The following is a 19,773-nucleotide window of genomic DNA, read 5'->3' as shown; positions in this document are numbered from 1 at the left end:
CCCAGGTTTATCTGGCTCAGCATGCCTGGCAGATTAGCCCCACCCACCCCCACTCACACAGATTTCTCCACACAGACTCCTTCATCAACATTCAGAGGGGGCAGAGGTCCACAGTCGGACTCATCATTATATCTGCATTAATTAAGAAAGCTTCTTTTTCTTCCTGAATTGTCTGAGAGCAGGAGGAAGCAGGGCGATGCCGAATGGGGGGTGGGAATCCCAATTAGAGACGTGTACCTGCCATGAGGGAGGCGGTTATATCCCACTCTGCCGTTTTCTCATCACAAAAACTCCCTCCACTCCCCGCGCGCTCAGCCCTCTGTTTGTTAACGACGTCTCTTTGCTTCTTTTCCCTCTCCTGCCCTATTTTTTATTACTTTCCCTGCGTTCTTTGTCTCGTTTATTAATTCTGTGGCTTCTTAGCACGCTTTTCTTGCGCTGTCACTCTTTCTGAAATATGACAGTTAATTTCCTGTTGAATGCCAGGCCGCAGCCAGATGAGAAATAAATGGCACAAATATACAGTGCAGACAGGCGCAGGTGAGCTAACGCACCAACATGCCGCTCTATAATCTGGAAAAGCTGCTCCCAGGTAAAGTAAGCAGCCACACACACACACACACACACACACACACACATGCTGGAGCAGACAGCGGTATACATCAACGCAGGAGCTCTGCAGGGAACTGCAAACAGTCTCATGGAATAGGACATCTCATTAACTTAGCATTATCTCCCTACACAACCACTCCATCAAACTCTCATTAGGGGGGAGGAAGGGGGTTCGGGTGAGTCAGGCTGCTCCGGTGTCCCATTTAATACACTCCCCACTGTCACAGGAGCTACTGGGAACCATTATTAGTGTGTCGCTGTCATCATTAGCCCGCAGACTCCTGCCGTAGCCCCTGCGTCACCTCTGCAGGGATGGGACTGTGAGAGGAGACGATGAGGGGGCGGTGGAGTTTTACGTAAATGCCGGGAAAGAGAGGTCCCACTGAGAAGGATAAAACTAAGTTTAAAAACTTCTTAAAAACTGACGATTGCTCAGTAGCATCTTTCTAAAGGGTAGGGGCTATCAGGAAGAAAAAAAGGAACAAACTGTGCATGTTCTTGCACATTCTGTATAGGGCAGGGAGCTCCATGTGCTTTCAAGGACCGTTTGGCACAAGTTGTAGCTCCAAAGGGATCACTTAGCATGTGTTTTGGCTCCTTAGCGGGCACTTTAGTGCAAGTTTTGGCACCAAAGATAGCACCTTTGTGCAAGTTTATGCCAAACAAGGGGCCACATAAGTCCACATCTTGGTACTAAATGGGGTACTTTGAGCATTTTTAGCTCCAAAGAGGTTACTTAGGCTTGTGCTCCAAAGAATGCACTTTAGCTAATATTTTGGCTGCCAATTTTATTTTAGCGCAAGTTCCACCTACCAAGATGGGATTATAACGTGCTTTTTGGCTCTAAAGGTGGCTTTTAAGCACTTTGTGGCTCCAAAATGGCAATTAAGCTAGCCCTCTGCCAACCAAGGCACCACTTTAGTCCATGTTTTGGTATCTAAGGGACTACTTCGCTAATTTTTGGCTCCAAAGAGAATACTTTAGCAATAATTCTACTCCAAAGACAGCAGTTTAGGATGTGTTTTGGCCTCCAAGATGGCAAGTGAGCACATTGTGGCTCTAAAGAATGCACTTTAGCCAGCGTTTTGGGTCCCAAGATGGCAATTTGGCGCTAGTTCCACCTGCCCTGAGGGCACGATAATGTGTCTTTTGGCCCTCAAGGCAGCACTTTAGCACCTTGTAGCTCCAAAGACGGCACTTTGGCTAGCCCTTCGCCTACCAGGAAGCCACTTTAGCCCCTTTTTTTGCCTAGCAAGAGGGCACTTTATGTGCATTTTGGCTTCAAAGAAGATGGTACTTCAGCTACAATTCTGCTCCAAATACAGCACTTTAGCTAGCACGTTGGCTCCCAAGTTGGTAATTTAGCGTGAGCAACACCAACCAAGAGGGCACTATAATGTGCTTTTTAGCTCTATTGGCAGCACTTTAGCACCTTGTAGCTCCAAAGACAGTACTTTAGCTAGCGCTCTGCCTACCAAGGGGCCACTTTAGCCCCTTTTCTGACTTCAAAGAGGCCACTAAAGCCTATTTTATGACTACCAAGAGGGCACATAACACCTTTTTGCCTACCAAGAGGGCACTTTAGCGTGCCTTTTGTTTCCAAAGAGGGCACTTAATGTGCATTTTGGCTTCAAAGAGGGTACTTAAGCTAAAATTCTGCTCCAAATACAGCACTTTAGCTAGCATGTTCGCTCCCAAGATGGCAATTTAGCCTGAGTTCCACCTATCTACAGGGCACTATAATGTACTTTTAGGCTCTGAAGGGGCACTTTAACTCCTTGTGGCTCCAAAGATGGCAACTTAGCTAGCACCCCGCCTACCAGGAGGGCACCTTAGCTAACATTCTGTCTCTTGATCCTAAACAAAGAAGGGTTTGAAAAGTGAATAATGATCTTTTACTGTGAATCAATCAAAATCTTACATGCTTAACTCCTTCTACTTAAAAACATCCTGAAGGGACTTGGTACCTGCCCACAGCGCGAAAACTTCTAGAGGATGGTTACTGGTCCTGATGTTACTGTCCTTGACCTGAACCCCAGGTTAAAGGTTTATTTATCCACACAGAAACCCTTTTTTAAAAAATATGCTGGATTATGCTGGAATATTTTTTCTTTACTTTTTTCAATTCCCCAGAAACTTTTCCAAAAAAAAACTAAACCATCAGCCATCATTGGCAATGACGACTGCACTTAACAAAATCAACATCCAGATTTGGAAAAACGCAGTCAGCCGGTCGCTCTGGGGACTCTCTGCAGTGCCAGCAGCTGGTGAGAAATTGGACTGACTGTAATTACAACAGCTACTGTCACTCTCATTACTGTAAGGGAGGGGTGGGTGGGGGGTGACGTGCATGCGCTCACTTAGCTGCGCTCTAATGAGGCCTCTATATGTAACATGAAGATCACAGTTAGCCGGGGCGGTGATGTCACAGAGCTGACCTGTGCAATTAGCCCTGCAGGAGGAAGGAAGTGAGAGCAGGAGCACGCTCAGTGGAATTTGGTTTGAAATTTAGCCAAAAATGAGAACAAACCAAACACGTCATCTCTCTGTGGACGGAGCAGCATCACAGCTCCACATTAAACTTCCACAAATCACCTCTTTGCTTCCTTCCTCAGCGCTACCACTGCTTTGTTTGCTGCAACTGTGACAACATCTCCGACGGTGTGGAGTCGGTTTTAATAAGCTCTCCTATCTGCCGCCGCGGGGAGACAGTGGGTGGTTGGTTATCGCCGCGCATAACGAGGGATGTGAGAATGCTGTCTGGCGCCGCGGACGCAAAGTTGTGTGGGTTTAGAGGAAGGTGTGCTCTCAGGACGGGGATTTAATTGACGTGTGGATTATGAGTGCGAGTTCACGCGCTCTCAGAGTTGATGGAACTTGTGAAGAGAGTTTGAGGTGATGCCGGCACAGAGGAGTCTTAGCATCCTGTCTGAAGTGGAGGTTAACATTTCTTGCAACAGGTTTTAAAAACTACAAAGTGTCCAAATACTCCAAAGAATTATGGGTAAGTAAGTCAAGAAGCAGGTAAAAAGAAAGTCATAAAAGAATTAAATGAAAAGTAAAAGCCGACTAAAAAGCCTATCGTCCTCAAAGAGTAAATGAGAGACACTAAGAATAAGAAAGAGCCGGAGAAGAAAGAAGGAAAGGAGGAGAGATGGATTGGAGAGGCAAAGCTGCCGTGAAAAGTGCGGCTCGGCTGGGGAGGAATAAGGAGCTTAGGAATATATAGAAGCGATGCTGCTGCGTTGAGAGGCACGGGGAGAACAGTTAATCAGCCAAGCAGAAATGTTATCGCAGTAATTAGATTGCTCTGTATGTATTTGGAGAGGAGTGTGAATATCCCGGTGGAGTTTGGAGGGAGTCGGATGGAGGGACGGTGGAGGGAGGAGAGGACTAAGAGGAGGAGATTAACACTTTGGAGAGGTATGATGTAACGCCGAGCCTCCTTTGCGGTGAGACGAGTCGGAAAGTATTCCAAGCTGGAAATAGACGGAATAACATCCAAGCACGCTTAGAGCCGGCGTTGTTTCCTGCTGGAACTCAGGATCATGCTACAAGTTCGCTCACACTCAACAACAAGGTCACGCCAGGCCACAGAGTCTCACTTTATGATTGACAGCAGCGTCAGCCAATCCGCCGCAGATTCAAAAATGAAAACAGCCAGCAGGTCCTGAGCTTTTCCCCCACTGGGCATAATTAAATCTATTTATCTGACTTCCTCTCCATATGCCCCTGCGCCGCCGCACACGCACCGGCAATTTGGGCCCGAATCAGCATCCATTAACGGCTGATATTAGGCCTGAAAAAAAGACGGGGGAGAGCATGAGAGATAAAAGTGCTGCAAAGGAAGATTTCACCCTGTGCTAATCATGGAAAAAAGGCCTTCACTTAGAGCCTATTAATAATGCAGAGGGGAGAGGAGCGGGCAGAGGATTCATCTGTTGGTTCATATTTTGATATCTAATTCTTGAAGCCGTGTTAACTCGCTTCTACAGCGCAGGGAAAATGTGTGAGGGAGGAAGAAAGTGGCTCTTTAGTGTAGGAAAAATGTATCAAAAACGTAGAATATCATAAATACAATATAAATTGTTCCTGTTGTTCTAACATTTGAGAGTTTTGGGGCTGTCGGTAGGTGCCAAACTCATCTGGATGAGGATATAAAACTTTATCCCTTAAAATACACCAAAAAAGAAAGGGTTGTCTTATATTTAAGGTGTAAAAATCAAGAAAAGATGACAACAGGTTTGTTAATCTAACCAAATGTTACAGCTGTCAAAGGACCTTAGTGTGCTGACTCCATTTTTTAACTGTCATAACTGACCCTTTACTAATGATCTGTAAGACTGTGCAGGCTGCTCAAGTAGTCCTATCTACTTTGAGATCAGCCACAAAATCAGCAGCATTTTACACGTAGAATATTGTGAAATAGTTCCTCATTTTTCAACATTTGAGAGTTTTGGCGCTGTCGGCAGGTGCCACACTCATCTGGATGAGGATAAAAAACATTAAGTTACACTAGAAAGAGAGGGTTGTCTTATATTTAAGGTGTAAATATCAAGAAAAGATGACAACAGGCTTATAAATTTTGCCAAATTTGAAAGCTGCCAAAGGACCTTTAGCGCGCTGGCTCCATTTTTCAACTGTCATGAGTAAACCTCTACTTAGGATCTTTAGGACTGTGCAGGCTTCTTAGTGTCTGCCCCTGCTCAGGCAGTCCCATCTACTTTAAGACCAGTTACAGAATCAGCAGCCTTTTCAACGTAGAATATTGTGAAATATATCCTTATTTTTTGACGTTTGAGAGTTTTGGCGCTGTCGGCAGGTGCCACATTCAGCTGGATGCAGATTTAAAAGGTTTTTCCTTCGAATACACCAAAAAAGAGTGGGTTGTCTGATATTTAAGATGTAAATATCAAGAAGGGATGGACAACAGGCTTGTAAATTTAACCAAATTTGACAACAAAAGGGCTGAAAATGTTTTCCAGACCAAATTAAAACCAGATGGTGACTGTCAGAAGTAGGGACACAGGGCAAAAAACTGCAATCTTATCAAGTGTTTTTGTCTTATTTTAATAAAAATTGTCTTATTATTCTTGATATGAGCCACATTCTACCTATTAGTCCAGAAAAATGTCTTATTTCAAGTTATGTAAAGATAAAAATGAGGTAGAATTGCTTGTAACAAGTAAAAAAATTTGCCTATGGAACAAGAAAAAAATTGCGTGAAACTAAAATAACATCTCAATTCAAGTAACTTTTCTCTTGTTCCATTTGCAGATTTTTTTAACTTCTTATAAGCAATTCAGACCTCTTTTTAGTCTTTAAACAACTTTAAACAAGACATTTTTCTGGACTGGTCAGATGAATGTGGCTCATGTTAAGTCTAAAAAGACATTTTCTCCTAAAACAAGACAAAAACACTTGATAAGATTTCATTTTTGGCAGTGCACACCTAGCCTGATGAGAATATCAAATGTTTTCCCTTCACATAAGCTGAAAAAACAGAAGGTTGTCTCCTATTTAAGGTGTAAATATCAACGAAAGATGACAACAGGCTTATAAATTTAACCACATTTGACAACGAAGGGGCTGAAAATGTTTTCCAGACGGTGACTTTCACAGATAGAGACAGGCAACACCTCGTCCACGGAAGACACATTGTTTAAATAAAAACGAGGGAATTGTGTTAATTTGCCTTTTAAATGACTCAAATTGAGCACCTGGCAGAGGAGGCAGACAGGCAGGTATGAGCGCACAGCAGGTTGTTCTCCGGGGAACACGAAACACGGAAAAGCTTTTCTTAATCAACGCCCAGCTGGTCCCTGGAGTACGCATGCTTCAGTCAGACAAAAGAGGCAGAGCGGGGAGAGGAAGGAGGGATAGAGAAAGGTGGAAGGAGAGATTGGGGAACTATGATAGTAAATTTGAGAGGAGAGGAAGAGCAGACAGGCAGAGGGAGAAGGAAACGAAAGCAGAGGAGACAGGAGAGGAGGGAGGGTTTTTCAATCCAGGGCCTGCCTGGTGAAATACGCTCTCCCTTTTAATTGTTTGCGTTCTGATTTGTGGCATATTTTAGCGATCCCGCATAAAATCTGTCGCCCCCGGCAATTTGTCTTGTCTTTTTTTTTCCCCTTTCCCTTCCCACTTCTGTCAAGGAAGCCATTAATATTAAACGAGACCACTGGGCTGCCCGCCTTGTTCTCTCGTGCGCCGCCACTGAGGGACGTGGTTTGTGTGTTATCTGCGAGGAAAAAGAGGAAGAAGATTGTCGCTGATATTAAACACACAGAAAAATCCTGTGACACATTTTCATTTAAAAGCTGTGTTTTGTAAGAGTGAGGCTGTTTTATGTAGAGCTCCCCCTGCTGGGGGTGGTAGGAATGAGCTTGAGAGGGGAAAGGTTTCCACATCCTCAGACGAGACACACTTAACCTTCCGCGTCTGGAGGCAGAGGTCACGCCCCGTGTGTGTTTTAGCAGGAGAGTGTGTGTGTCCGTGCATGTGTGTGTCATTAGCAGACTTTAAATGACAGAGGAAGTCCATCCATCACTCATGGCATGAAGATGACTGGAGAGGACAGAACAGCCATTGGGGGTGTAATCACTTCCTGGCGCCCGGTGCTTTCTCTGCCTGCGTGTGTGTGTGTGTGTGTGTTTAAGTCCGTAAGATCAAATGCTAATTGGTCGTGACTGTTTCCTGTGGCCACATGAATACCTTTAATTGGCCGGTGAGTGATGGCCGCGTGCTTCCTTGAAATGTCGCCGAGCTGTCCTGCAGATACGAATGTGTCTGCACTTCAAACCATGCGTCCCTCAGGGTCGATTCAAATGTCATAACTCGACGGGGAGTGATGGATCGAGGAGCCGATCAGCTCTCCCTCTGATTCAATAATTAGCCTTATGGGTAATAAGCGACTGCGGGGATCGTGTGTCTGAGTTTGGGTGAGTCGCAGACGTCAGAAACGAGCGCTTTGAATAATAAACGCGTTTGTTCTGGAAGATAATCAAGTCTGCAGGCTGAATCAATCCTACAAGTTGTCTTATCTCTCAGTAATCAAGACGAGAATCCTCCCTCTAAGTGAAAATAAATACTGTTTTATAATAGAGGATCAGGCTGAGTGAGAAGGAGCGGTAATAATTTAAAAGTATAGACCTTGTGTCTGTGAAACTTCCAGGGAAACGCTTGAAGGAGGAGGTAAACAAGTTATTTAGAGGGCTATGAATAAAGCAATTAACTCCACGACTGCTCCGCTGGAGCTTCTTCACGGTCAAACAGCATCCCACCCTCTCCTCACCCCTCCTCTCCTCTGAACACCAAAGCTGGAGGAGAGAAGCAGAAGGTCTGGATGAAGAAGAGGAAGCTGAGGCATAAAAGACGTGAAATATGAGGAAGAGGCCTGTAGTGACTGGCCCTTTATCAGTTGATATATATGCATGAGGATTTCCTCATCATCTCCGCCGTCAATTCCCCCAACCTTCTGATATTTGACTGACAGCTCACATCAACGCCAATAAACCCCGCACATCATTTTCTGGAAAAGCTGCCCATCGCGCTGCACAGAGCAAAGCAGAGGAGGAGAGAAAACGGAGGGAAAAAAGTTAATTTGTTTTTCCCCGGCGGCTGCTGACGGCGATAGCGCCCCGTGTCTGTTTGCATCCAAGGCAAAGTTGTAAATTAGAATTGTGCCTCAATAGCAGGGGGAGAGGAGGCTGTTCCTATTGAGGCGCAGCTCATTTTCAACAACTGGAGGAAGACTCTTTTTCTATTTGGAGCAAAAAATCAGCACGAAATATGAGAAGAGGGAAAGTAAAGCAGTGATTCTACGGATTTTCCCTTTAATGTAACACACTATCACCTCTAATTTCCTCAAATTGTGGGTTAAACTGACAGCAGACATGAACCTGAGCGTGATTTGCATGATTTCCGTCTCCACTTCAATCACCCAACCTTCGGTCAACGTATGCAAACAGACTCTAAAGGTGACGCCGTCTGCAGGCTTTAAATACCCTGAAACCTATATTTAAGGCAGCGCTGATTAGCACGGTACAGCGGCGTGCTCCACTGCTGCAAAGAAAGTGATTTGTGGTTTTGCATAAATTATTAACGCAAAGATAAAGAGATGAATAGAGAGGAGAAAGCTTAACCACAGGAGAAAGGTTTGAATGTATAGCCTTATGCATATTTTACTAAAGAGAATACCAGCATTAATACAGATTCTCCAGGCTGTATCAGAGTCCTGAAATGCCAGATGAGATGGCGGATCAAAGAGATCCACCTGCAGCGCGTTAACCAACACTAGGATTAGGTAATGCACCCTCAATTTACAGCGTCACAGCTTAGAGTCACCGCTGAGACGCCCACACAAACATGTCATGTGGATTTTGGAGCGCCTGGCACTGCTTCTGACAAGGAAAAGCCCTTCCCACCTCTCTTTCCGTCTCACCTGTGTTTCTGGATTGTGTCACAAGAAAATGAAGGTGAAAGGGAGCAAGGATGAAGAGGAAAGCGCCCCTTCACCTCACTGGTGCACGGCCCACCAGTGACTACCTTTCAACTCCGCGCATCCTGCTGCTCAGCGATAGGACAGAAGCGGAACGGACAGCGCTAATTGGCTTGCTTCCCCGTCGGATTTCTGCAGCGTAGGGGAGGGGACGTATCATGTTGTATGTGGATTTGTAAACAGCAGATCAAAAAAAAAACCGCCTGCTTTCAAGTCTTTTAAATTGTGCTGATCCTGACTGACTGATGGACCCCAGACAGAGTCATGGGGCAGCCGCATCACCTGAACAAAACAAGGCGTGACACTTAGTTCATGACACAATCACAGGAGGTTAGTCACGTTTGAGCTCCTGCTTTAACCGCGTTGGATGTTTCTAATCCACTCACAAAAACAACCTGAGCATAAGCTGAAACTTCTCATGAGAAACTTGCAGAAATTAAGTTCACACTGCAAAAAACAGAAATCTCATCAAGTGTTGTCTTATTACGCTCTATATGAGCCACATTCAACTGGTCAGTCCAGAAAAATGTCTTGTTTTAAGTTATTAATGAAAAAACATCCACCAAGCATTTTGTGATTGTCACCAACACTTAAGTCCGACTTTAATGTTATACTTTCTTTTAGCAGACTGTCTGCTACAATTTGTTAAAAATAATGACGACCCAGTACATATTTCATATTCTGGGTCTTTCTATCCGGAATATTACCAGGATCTGGATCGTACTTTTACATCTGTCAGAAATTATGGTGACCTTATCTTGTATTTTTTTGCAAAGCAATCCAACCATTTGTCGTGGAGTTATATACACATGTGGTGAAAACGGTCCTATCTCACAATGTTTAAGAATCTTTAAAACAGTTCTAGATCCAGACGGTGATTCAGATCACCTCCAAAATTTAATCACTTCTTCCTTATCTCATTTTGAACATTTCCTGAAAATTTCATCAAGATCGGCTCATTAGTGTTTGTGTTATGTTGTTCACAGACAGACAGATGAACTCTTCTAAGAACATAACCTCCAATGCAAAGGTAATGAGGTCTGATACTAGTAACAAGTAAGAAACTCATTTGCTGCCAGCCATTTTCAGAGCATCTTGAACGATCTTTCAAGATTAAAAAAACAGACAAAATATTCTTTTTTCCAATAGCGTTCATCTCGGCGCTCCATCCTTTGATCCTCTCCATGATCTCCGTCGTCTTTTCTCATTATCACGCCGCTCTGTCTCTCTGAACTACCGCCACACATCCTCAGTTGGAGTGTGAGCTGCCTGAAATTTTCTGCCTTGCAGCGTCTCGCTACGCCTCTGTCATCTCACATCTTCTCCTCATATCCATGCTGAGCTCTCGTCCAAAGAGTGCACCGCTCTCACCCACAGTAGTTAACGATCATGATTTTGATTGACAAGTTTCAACAGACCTCATTTGAGATTAAAATGCGATCAATAAGATTTATTAATTGTAAATCCTGTAATTAATTATAATATTTTTTTTTCTGTAATCGCCTGACAGCACTAGTCTTAATACAAGTACTTTTCTCTTGTTCCATTGGCAGATTTTTTAACTTCTTACAGCAATTCAGACCTCATTTTTGTCTTTAAATAACTTGAAGCAAAACATTTTTCTGGACTGGTAAAGTGAATGTGTCTCATATCAGGTCTAAAAAGGCATTTTCTACTATAAATAAGACAAAAACACTCGATAAGATTTCAGTTTTTTGCAGTGTATGAATATTATATTTGGCTTCTAAGAACCAGAGAGTAAATATCTTTGTTTGACAAAGACATCTGAACCCCCTGACCAGGTTATCCTCTCTGTTCTTTCCGGAAAGAAAACAGCAGAGCATCCTGAGCTATAGTGTTAGTCTTTTCTGTGGTCTGTCAGCATCTCGGCCCCCGAGGCGGCGTTCCAGGCGAAGACTTGACTGCTGTCTCCTGAATACAGACAAGACAAGCAGCCGGCCTCTGAAGAGGCAGGTCTGAAGGGCACCGCTATTTGTCTTGGCTTATTTAGCAATCAGGGAGACGAGATGTGAAGAGGAGGAGGAGGAGGAGGAGGGGAGGGAGAACGGGGCTTTGAGAGGGAGGCTGTGATGAAAAAGTGAAGGAGGGAAGGAGAGTGGGGTGAGGACAGGGGAACGGGAACAAACTCCTGACTAATTCACAGCAAACAACAACATCCTCTTACAGCAACAGTCACTTACAAACAATTAAAATATGGATGCTCATAAATCTCTGGAGGATTCACAGTAATGCATTCCTGAAATTTGCATAAGAGGCAGCAGCTCGTCGGCTATAAATGTGTAATATGACGGTCGTCCTGTTTGCATGCAGCTAACACGTGATCCACTGGATGAATTTATAACACGATGTCCTGACGTGGGTTAATTGATAGCTGCTGTGCTGCGTTCAATGGCTGCTTTGCAACTGATATTTGACACAAAACTTCTCTTCATATAAACAAATAGATTCAGCTGCAAACAAATGTCCCCAGACAAATATGTGATCAGCAGAGGTCACCTTAAACCCAGCTGTTTGCAACAACCTGCCAGAAACAACATGTTGTCCAAACACTGGCGGCAGCAGTGAAAGCAAACATTTACGGCCGCTGAAAGGACAGGGCTGGTTTCCAACATCCGTCGAGCTGCTGCTGCTGCTGCTGAGCACACTTTCTTTGCAGAGGTAAATCGAGGTCACGTGTTTATAATCTGCCCTTTCCCTAATGCTGCCATTGGAGTAAAAACAACATTTGAGGCCTGCAATTAGATTGAACAGCGCAATACTGCGGCTAATTAAGTCATATTTCAAGTTCAATAACGATCAAGCCGGCCAGATAAAGGCCAGGGGGAGAAAGGCGAGCGCGGCAGCAGCAATCTGGAGGCTCTTTACAAGGCTCTCCTCTATTGTTGAGTACGAGGAGCACTCTGCGTCTGAACAAAGGGCTGCTTTAAGTGTCTGGGAGCATTGTTCCAGTTCTGAAGGCTGGCTTCTCGGGATGAAAACAGAAGCTAGACGCTCAGGTGCAACCTGCCTTGCTTTGAGTTGCATGACACAGCGGTTAACAGATCAGGGCCTGCATTTACAAAGCTTGAATAGAACTCCTAACTTAGCCTAAAAACTCCTAGCAAGGAGTCTTAGCTTAAGAGGGAATCAGGAAGCTTATGAGAGCAGCTCTGAGCAAGGAGGAGACAGAAACTTTGATCTTTGTGAGGTGTGGTTGACCCTGTTGCTGGGTTTGACGCAGTCTCCTGAAAGCTGTGATTGGTTGCTACAAAAAACGTGTCATCGTTATAATGTTTCATTGTATCATGATGATGAAACTCTGATTTGCTTATTGATTCATTTACTGTCCATGCTGCTCGTGTCACTACTCAATGTGTTTGATTTTGATGGTGCGGAGACTCAGTTGTCAGCAATTCCTGTGATTGCTGACATCCTTATAAGAAGCGTTTTTTTTTTGACAGAGCGCAAAACGATGAACGACATAAACAAAAATAGAAACGAACAAAGGAGCCTGCTGTTGGCTCAGCTCATGGAGGAGAACCAAAGAGTGTTCAGAGGGAACTTGGGTCTCGAAATCATGGGACCTCATCGCCCAACAAATCAATGCATCACATCCCACGTGAGTGTGAGACGCGCTGGTACGACTTAGGGTATGACATCGGTTTAGGGCAGGGGTGTCCAACCTGTGGCTCTTTGCCTTTTGGTGTGCGGCTCTTTGATCCATTCATTGTTATTATGAGTAGAGGTGTACCAATCAATCTAAAATATTGATATATTGATGCCAACGTTGGGATCAATATTGATCAATACTTGGGTGATGAGATTGATACTTAAGTTTCAGTTTCTTTTCTCTACATCGCACATGTGCTCATACCTATCTAAATAGATAGATGGATGAAACGTTGTCTCTTCTACAGTATAAACAAAATTTTGTCTTTGACATGGCTCCAAGTATGAGTTGAAACACACAAACAAACACGTCAAACACAATGTCCCTTTGAAAATTAGAAATGAATTTACTTTTATTTTATGTCATTTTGTTTTTGTGTGAGAGGAAGTGTGTGTGTGATGTGGCTCTTGGTAGTACCGCAGAATTTTTTGTGGCTCTTGGCTGCTGACTTGTTGGCCACCCCTGGTTTAGGGGGTGGATCAGCAGATAAACAGCTGCCAATTTTACAGTGGGTCATTTGGGTGATGTTTCACTTTAATTCAATGGAGAAAGTTACAGGTTCCATCATTTATTTAGCAAAAAATGAAAATCATGTGTTGGAATTTGCAGTTTTTGTGCTGTCTGATTTCTCTAATGTCAAGTTTGCACTTTAAAGTTAACACCATAATACACGTTTGAGTTTATCAATTTCAGTGTTATTTGTTCAAAGTAATCATTAAAACATGACAAAGGTGTTCCAAAAACTATTCTAATGATTTGTTTCCATAAAATATTTTATTTTGTGTGTGTTCTAGAAATTAGCGTCAACTGTGTTACCCATTATAAAAGAACCCCTATAAATCAGCAATGGTTTGCACCAAAGTCACATGACTTCAAGCACTTTGGTGGGAACCTTGAAGAAAGTGTGGCATGTTTCAGCTCCTCCTCATCAATATGTCATCAGAATGATTGTCTGTACATGGGGCGCATTAACTGTTCATCAGCTGTGTTATCAACATTTTCTGCTGTTCTTACTTTAGATGTTATAAAGACCAAACTGTGAAGAAAAGGAGTAGAAATATGAGCTGATGGAGGTCAGGTGGTGGCATGTTCAAGGTCTGCAGTTAGCTGTGAAATTGGTGCCATAATTCTTTAAATTTTGTCTTAACTGTGGGACCTTTCTAGGGAGCTGATATAGAAATGTTGAATACTCTAAATTCAGTATAATATGGATTTATGCTGAAAAAGTAGCCACAACTTTTGTCAATAACATGGTTGACGAAATTATGCTCCTAAATCTTTTTTATTGGTATCATATACCATATACAGATAGAATCTGAGGAATTCTACGATTTTCTAAGAATGTCGCACTAAGAGCTACTTTTAGCCTTAGGATGCTTTGTGAGTACAGGCCCTGATATTCAAACAGAGGACATGAAGTTGCACAAGAAGAGCGTGGATGTTGTACTGTACGCTTGCAGAGTACAGATGCAGACTTCCTTCCACACACAATAGCACAATCTGTCACACAGCTCGCGCCGTCAGCTTTTACACCTTCGCCTCTTTCTGCAGCACAGCAACAGCTCAAGCTTGATTTGAAACTCAAGTGCCAAAAAACAGAAAGATGACTTCATCTTATTGCAGATCTAATGCTCAGGTGAGACGCTCCAACTTGTGTGTGTCTCAGTGTGTGTGTCCTTCATCTCGCCCTTCTTCCTCCTCCCCACCTCATCGTGTGAACACCTCTTCCATTACCGCCCTTGACACTGTGGCCGATTGGATTCTTATCTGCCATCTGTAGGCCGACGCTGGGCCGCGCGCTATCTCTCGCCACAGCCTAATTGAATCTCAAGTGTTGGAAGTGCAGTGATACACTGACCACGCTGTGTCACTGCCAATAGATAAGGACTGCTGGAGGATTGGAGCGCCGCAATCACGATGGCGACACGTTGATAAAGAGGGTGACAAGCGCTTTGGGTTGGCACGGCGATCGCTGGGACTCTACTTGGATTGAGAGATAATGGATACCCTCCATTATGGGAAAGGTTGTGTTCATAGCCAATAAGCCGATATCCCATAATCCTGCTGTGCTCAGTGGCTAATTTACTGAAACTTCACCAGCAGGGCAGAGAAGTCCGGAGAAGTCCAAACTAATCACCCTTCTCTTGATCCTCGACGAAGACTTGTTTTCTCAGAGAGGTGATGAACCACAAGCCTCATTAACCTGCTCTGTTAGCTCACATTTTTCTCGTTAGGCAGGTGACCTTTTCAATTTAGGGAATCAAAGCAGCATTTGGAGCTCGACGTGCTTAATTTGTCACCAAAGTGTCACCTTGATGTGAGAAAGTTTGAGCCATAAATGATAAAAATGTGCGCTAATCTCCTACCTCAAGAGGTTGAACCCTTTCTTCTTCTTCTTCTCCAGATCCTCTCCAGAGTCATCAGACTTCTTCCTCCCTTTAGGCTTCTTCGCTTTCTTCTCTTTGGTTTTCTTCTTCTTCTTGTTCCCATCCTCCACGTCCAGGCCTTGGCGAGAGGAGCTGCTGGCCGGCGTTTCCTGACCGGAGCTCTGCTCTGACATGTCGTCGTCTGGAGGAGGATGAGAGTAAGTCAGTGTGTTTTTAAGACATGTTACAAGATTGTTGCAGCTTTTTACACTTTTGCAAGCTTTCTGTTCATCTGCATGTAAAAACAACCTGGAGAGGCAGTTGCATGTTTTAATATAACTCTAAGCTGTTTATATCTTTGTTTAGATGTGTGCTCAAATACACCAGATCTCCAGGTCTGGCTCCTTCACACAGGCTGCATGTTTGGTCCAGAAATCTATTTATTGTTGTATTCAAGGTAAACACAAACTGGTTTTGACACAGTTGGTTTAGTTTTGAAAGTCACTGGGTGTTTTTTTTGTAGTTTCCATAGACTGTATAATATAGATTCTCTGCATAACTTCCTGTCCCTGGCTCGATCTGCACTACACTGAATTGATGAGTCACAGCTCTAGCCAAACTAGATGGTTGTGGATATGCTGAGACTACAGTAGAGGGTAGGTGTCAGACAATTTGCAAAAGCAACAACACAAGACCGCATCACAAGATAAGAGGACAGTTATCCTAACAGAGACAGAAAAGTTGTAAAAGTAAGTAAATAACTGTTTACTTTTTAGGGATGAATGCAAATATTACTGATTCATAAAGCTAAATATCAGATGACGTATTACAGGTAAATCAAGAAGTATAAGCACAATGAATGATATCACAAGGTGACAACCTTACTAAGCTTAAATTAATCAAAGATGAAGTAGAAAAAGAAAAATATTACAAACTTTCACATCTTTTCTGTCAATAACTGATCTCTTTAAAATTCCTTCATGGATGTTCTTCAGTTGTGTTGCGGCTTTTGCATTTGAGTTTTTTGCTCCTGAACTAATGCTGTGACTTTTGCATTTGTGTTTTAGCTTTTGAATTTGTGTTACTGCTTTTGCAATTGCATTTGAGTTTGTTGCACCTGCAATTGTGTTGCAGCTTTTGCAACCATATTGTACATTTGCATTTATATTGTAGCTTTTGCATTCATATTGTAGCTTTTGCATTCAAATTGTAGCTTTTGCATTCATATTGTAGCTTTTGCATTCATATTGTAGCTTTTGCATTCATATTGTAGCTTTTGCATTCAAATTGTAGCTTTTGCATTCATATCGTAGCTTTTGCATTCATATCGTAGCTTTTGCATTCATATCGTAGCTTTTGCATTCATATTTTAGCTTTTGCATTCATATTTTAGCTTTTGCATTCGTGTTGTAGCTTTTGCTTTCATATTGTAGATTTGCAATTATGTTGTAGCTTTTGCAATTATGTTGTAGCTCTTGCAATTATGTTGTAGCTTTTGCATTCAAATTGTAGCTTTTGCATTCATATTGTAGCTTTTGCATTCAAATTGTAGCTTTTGCATTCAAATTGTAGCTTTTGCATTCAAATTGTAGCTTTTGCATCCGTGTTGTAGCTTTTACTTTCATGTTGTTGCTATTGGATTCATATTGTGTAGCTTTTGCATTCATGTTTGTTGCTATTGCATTCATGTTGAAGCTTTTGCATTCAAATTGTAGCTTTTCCATTAATTTTGTAACTTTTGCATGCATGTTTGTAGCTTTTGCATTAATGTTGTAGCTTTGCATTCATGTTTGTTGCTCCTGCATTTGTATTGTAGTATTAGCATTCATATTGTAGCTTTTGCATTTATATTGTAGCTTTGGATTCATGTTCAATTGTTTGCATTCATGTTAAAGATTTTACATTCATGCTGTAGCTTTTGCATTTATGTTGAAGCTTTTACATTCAATGTTTTTGCCTTTGCATTCATGTTTTTGCTTTTGCATTCATATTCTAGCTTTTGCTTTCATGTTGTTGCTTTTGCACTCATATTCTAGCTTTTGCATTCAGTTCCGCGCTTTTGCAAATGCAGTTGCAGCGCTGTATTTCAGCCGTAACATTGGATGAACAATGACTGAAGTTTAATGTAATTGCAGCAAATATATCATTGTAAGGAAAAATACTTAATTAGTATTTCTATCATTATAGGGATATAAAGTTACCTATAACTAGATGAAATTCTGTCCATATCACACAGCACTAGTCTAAATAACTTAAAGGTCCCAAAAATTTTGCAGTTGCTCCATCAGACTGCTTCAACGTGCCAGTATGAGATCAGCTGCAGAGCTGAAAATCAATCCTCAGGGATGAATCAAAGTGAGTCCACTAAAACTTCCTGTTCCTAAAGAAACAAGGCTGTTAATCTGAGTTTCTCACCACAATTAAAGGAAAGAGTCTCAATGGAGAAAGAGAGTGTTTCATTCTTTTTAGACGTAAGTTAGTGGCCACCTTTATCACTGGAGTTAGAGTTACTTGAGTCTCACTTCAATTTCTCAATTTCTCAAACCTTAGAAATATTCCAAAGATCCCCAGTCAACATCTTCATTTCAGCTAACATACAGGATAATCCCTCGGTAACACCCAACACAAGGTAGAGCATTAAAAATATGCTGCTCTAAGACATAAAGTTGCTCCTCTTAAATTGCTGAGTGGATAAAATCATGTAGCATTTCATTAAGGTACTTAGGCTAAGCGCTGTCCCTTGGCAGGCCTCGGGCTCCTTCTGAGTGCCAGTGCGCTATAAAGCCTAAGGGATGTGCATTGGCAGCGCGGCGTCTCATTTAAAATGGATACAAAGTCTCAGAGAGGAGTCTTATATTACAGCAGCTGTGACAGTCTCGCATTAAAAAGGAACCTTCTTAAGAGTGGAGCGGTTGATGTCTCTTTCTTTCTGGCAGCTCTCACCGTCTTCAGAGGGGCCGTCGTACGACTTGTCGATGGCGATGCGGAAGCTCTGGTTGCAGCCTCGGCCCCGCACCATGTTGGGCCGCGGGCGGTGGAAGGGGACGTGGGCTTGGTTGTGGATCTGCTCGGCTTCGGACACGGCCGTCTGGAGGCTCTCCAGGGAGCTGGACTTCATGAGGCCCAGGGTTGGACCGAGGGATCCGCTGGCTGAAGGCTCTGCGGGGCACAGACAGAGGATGTGAGGGATGAGGTGGTGGATGATGAGAGGGTGGAGGAAGAGTGATGGATGAGGAGATTCTTAATGCTCGTTAATGCTGTAGTAATATTCTCTTATTTATTAGGATCTAGCTTCGTCTTAATGCACCAGAAATGAACAGAAGTACTAACTTTAAGAGGATGAGATGAGAGACAGTCAACGAACAAAGAATGAAATGAAAAAAGTCAGTGCCGGCTGTCCGGCTCGCAGCCTGATAGAATTAAGCTCCTTGCCAGCACACTGCGGTACAAAACCAAGAGAAAGTGTGCGAGAGCAAAATGTGAGAGTTTCCCCACAGAAATAAAAATTAGAGTCATGATACTGCCTGTGCATGAGAGTGTGTGTGTCCTTGACCGCCTCAGACGAGCAGGAATATGAGTTTGTGTGTGTGAGTGTAGGAGCTGGCTGATTCCATGCATGTCAGGCGTTTGAGGCTGGAGGTAAATGAATAATGAGGGTTTAATAGGATGGATGAGCGGAGGAGAGGTGGCTATCATCGCCAGCTCGATCCAATGGAGGGTGAAATCAGCGTTTATCACATATCGCTGCCCGCTGTGCCAGCAGATGCTCTCACGGATCCGTTCGCATCACGTCTGCCTGATTGCTGCTGATTCAAGCTGGTGCACAGATTTGACAAACAGCCCGACAGCCAAACAGGCCGGGGCGGTGGCGAATGCCCTTCACAGCTGTAACGGTCTGTCATCCAAGATGAAAGCGATACTGTCACGTTTTCACAACCTGGTTCAGAGCTTTTCATCCCGCTCTATTAGCGAGAGGTGGGGAGCCTCGCTGAGGTCCAGGATTCACGTTTGCAACAAGTTCAAAGTCAGGCAGGGGGGGTAGACTTTTTAACACACATACGGTGGGGAAATAAGTATTGAACATGTTAACTTTTTCTTATCACATTTATTTCCAAAGCTGCAATTCAATCAAAATTTCTACCAGACATTGGTATTAACTCAAATAATCCACACATGAAAAGAAATCACAATGTTTGCCAACACCATGAGATGAGAAACAACCCCATGCCATGATGCTTCCACCTCCAAACTTCACTGTTGGTGTAGTGTTTTTTGGGTGATGTGCAGTGCCATTTCTCCTCCAAACATGGTATGTATAGTATGACAGCCCAAAAGTTCAATTTTGGTCTCATCTGACCAGACAACATTCTCCCAGTATTCTACAGGCTTGTCAAGATGCTGTTTAGCAAACTTTAAACCAGCTTCAACATGCCTTTTCTTGAGGAATGGAGTCTTGCGGCTCAGTGTCCATAGAGGCCATGGCGGTGGGATGCTTTGCCTATTGTTTTCTCTGTAACAATTATACCTGCTGCCTCCAAGTCTTTCTGGAGCACTTTCAGGGTGGTCCTTGGCTCATTGAGTACTCTTCTGACTATCTTTCTGACTCCCTGGTCAGAAATCTCACA

The 19,773-nt window shown here is 43.2% G+C and overlaps 1 protein-coding gene across 6 annotated transcripts in view; it reads right to left on the bottom strand.

Moving 5' to 3' along the window:
* The window catches only part of LOC141786059 (partitioning defective 3 homolog B-like), a 152,947-nt gene that overhangs the window by 40,926 nt on the left and 92,248 nt on the right, over positions 1-19,773 (bottom strand). For all 6 annotated transcript variants that reach the window (XM_074664760.1, XM_074664762.1, XM_074664761.1 and 3 more), the window contains 2 exons: positions 18,092-18,307; positions 15,149-15,350 (listed from right to left, as the gene is read on the bottom strand). In XM_074664760.1, coding sequence (XP_074520861.1) covers positions 15,149-15,350; positions 18,092-18,307 — 418 coding nt within the window. The remainder of the gene's footprint in view (positions 1-15,148; positions 15,351-18,091; positions 18,308-19,773) is intronic.

Source organism: Halichoeres trimaculatus, unplaced genomic scaffold, assembly GCF_033239565.1.
Source record: "Halichoeres trimaculatus isolate MK-OKI-2021-1 unplaced genomic scaffold, fHalTri1.1 fHalTri1_scaffold_24, whole genome shotgun sequence".
Lineage (NCBI taxonomy): Eukaryota > Metazoa > Chordata > Actinopteri > Labriformes > Labridae > Halichoeres > Halichoeres trimaculatus.
This window is presented reverse-complemented; position numbering and strand designations above follow the sequence as displayed.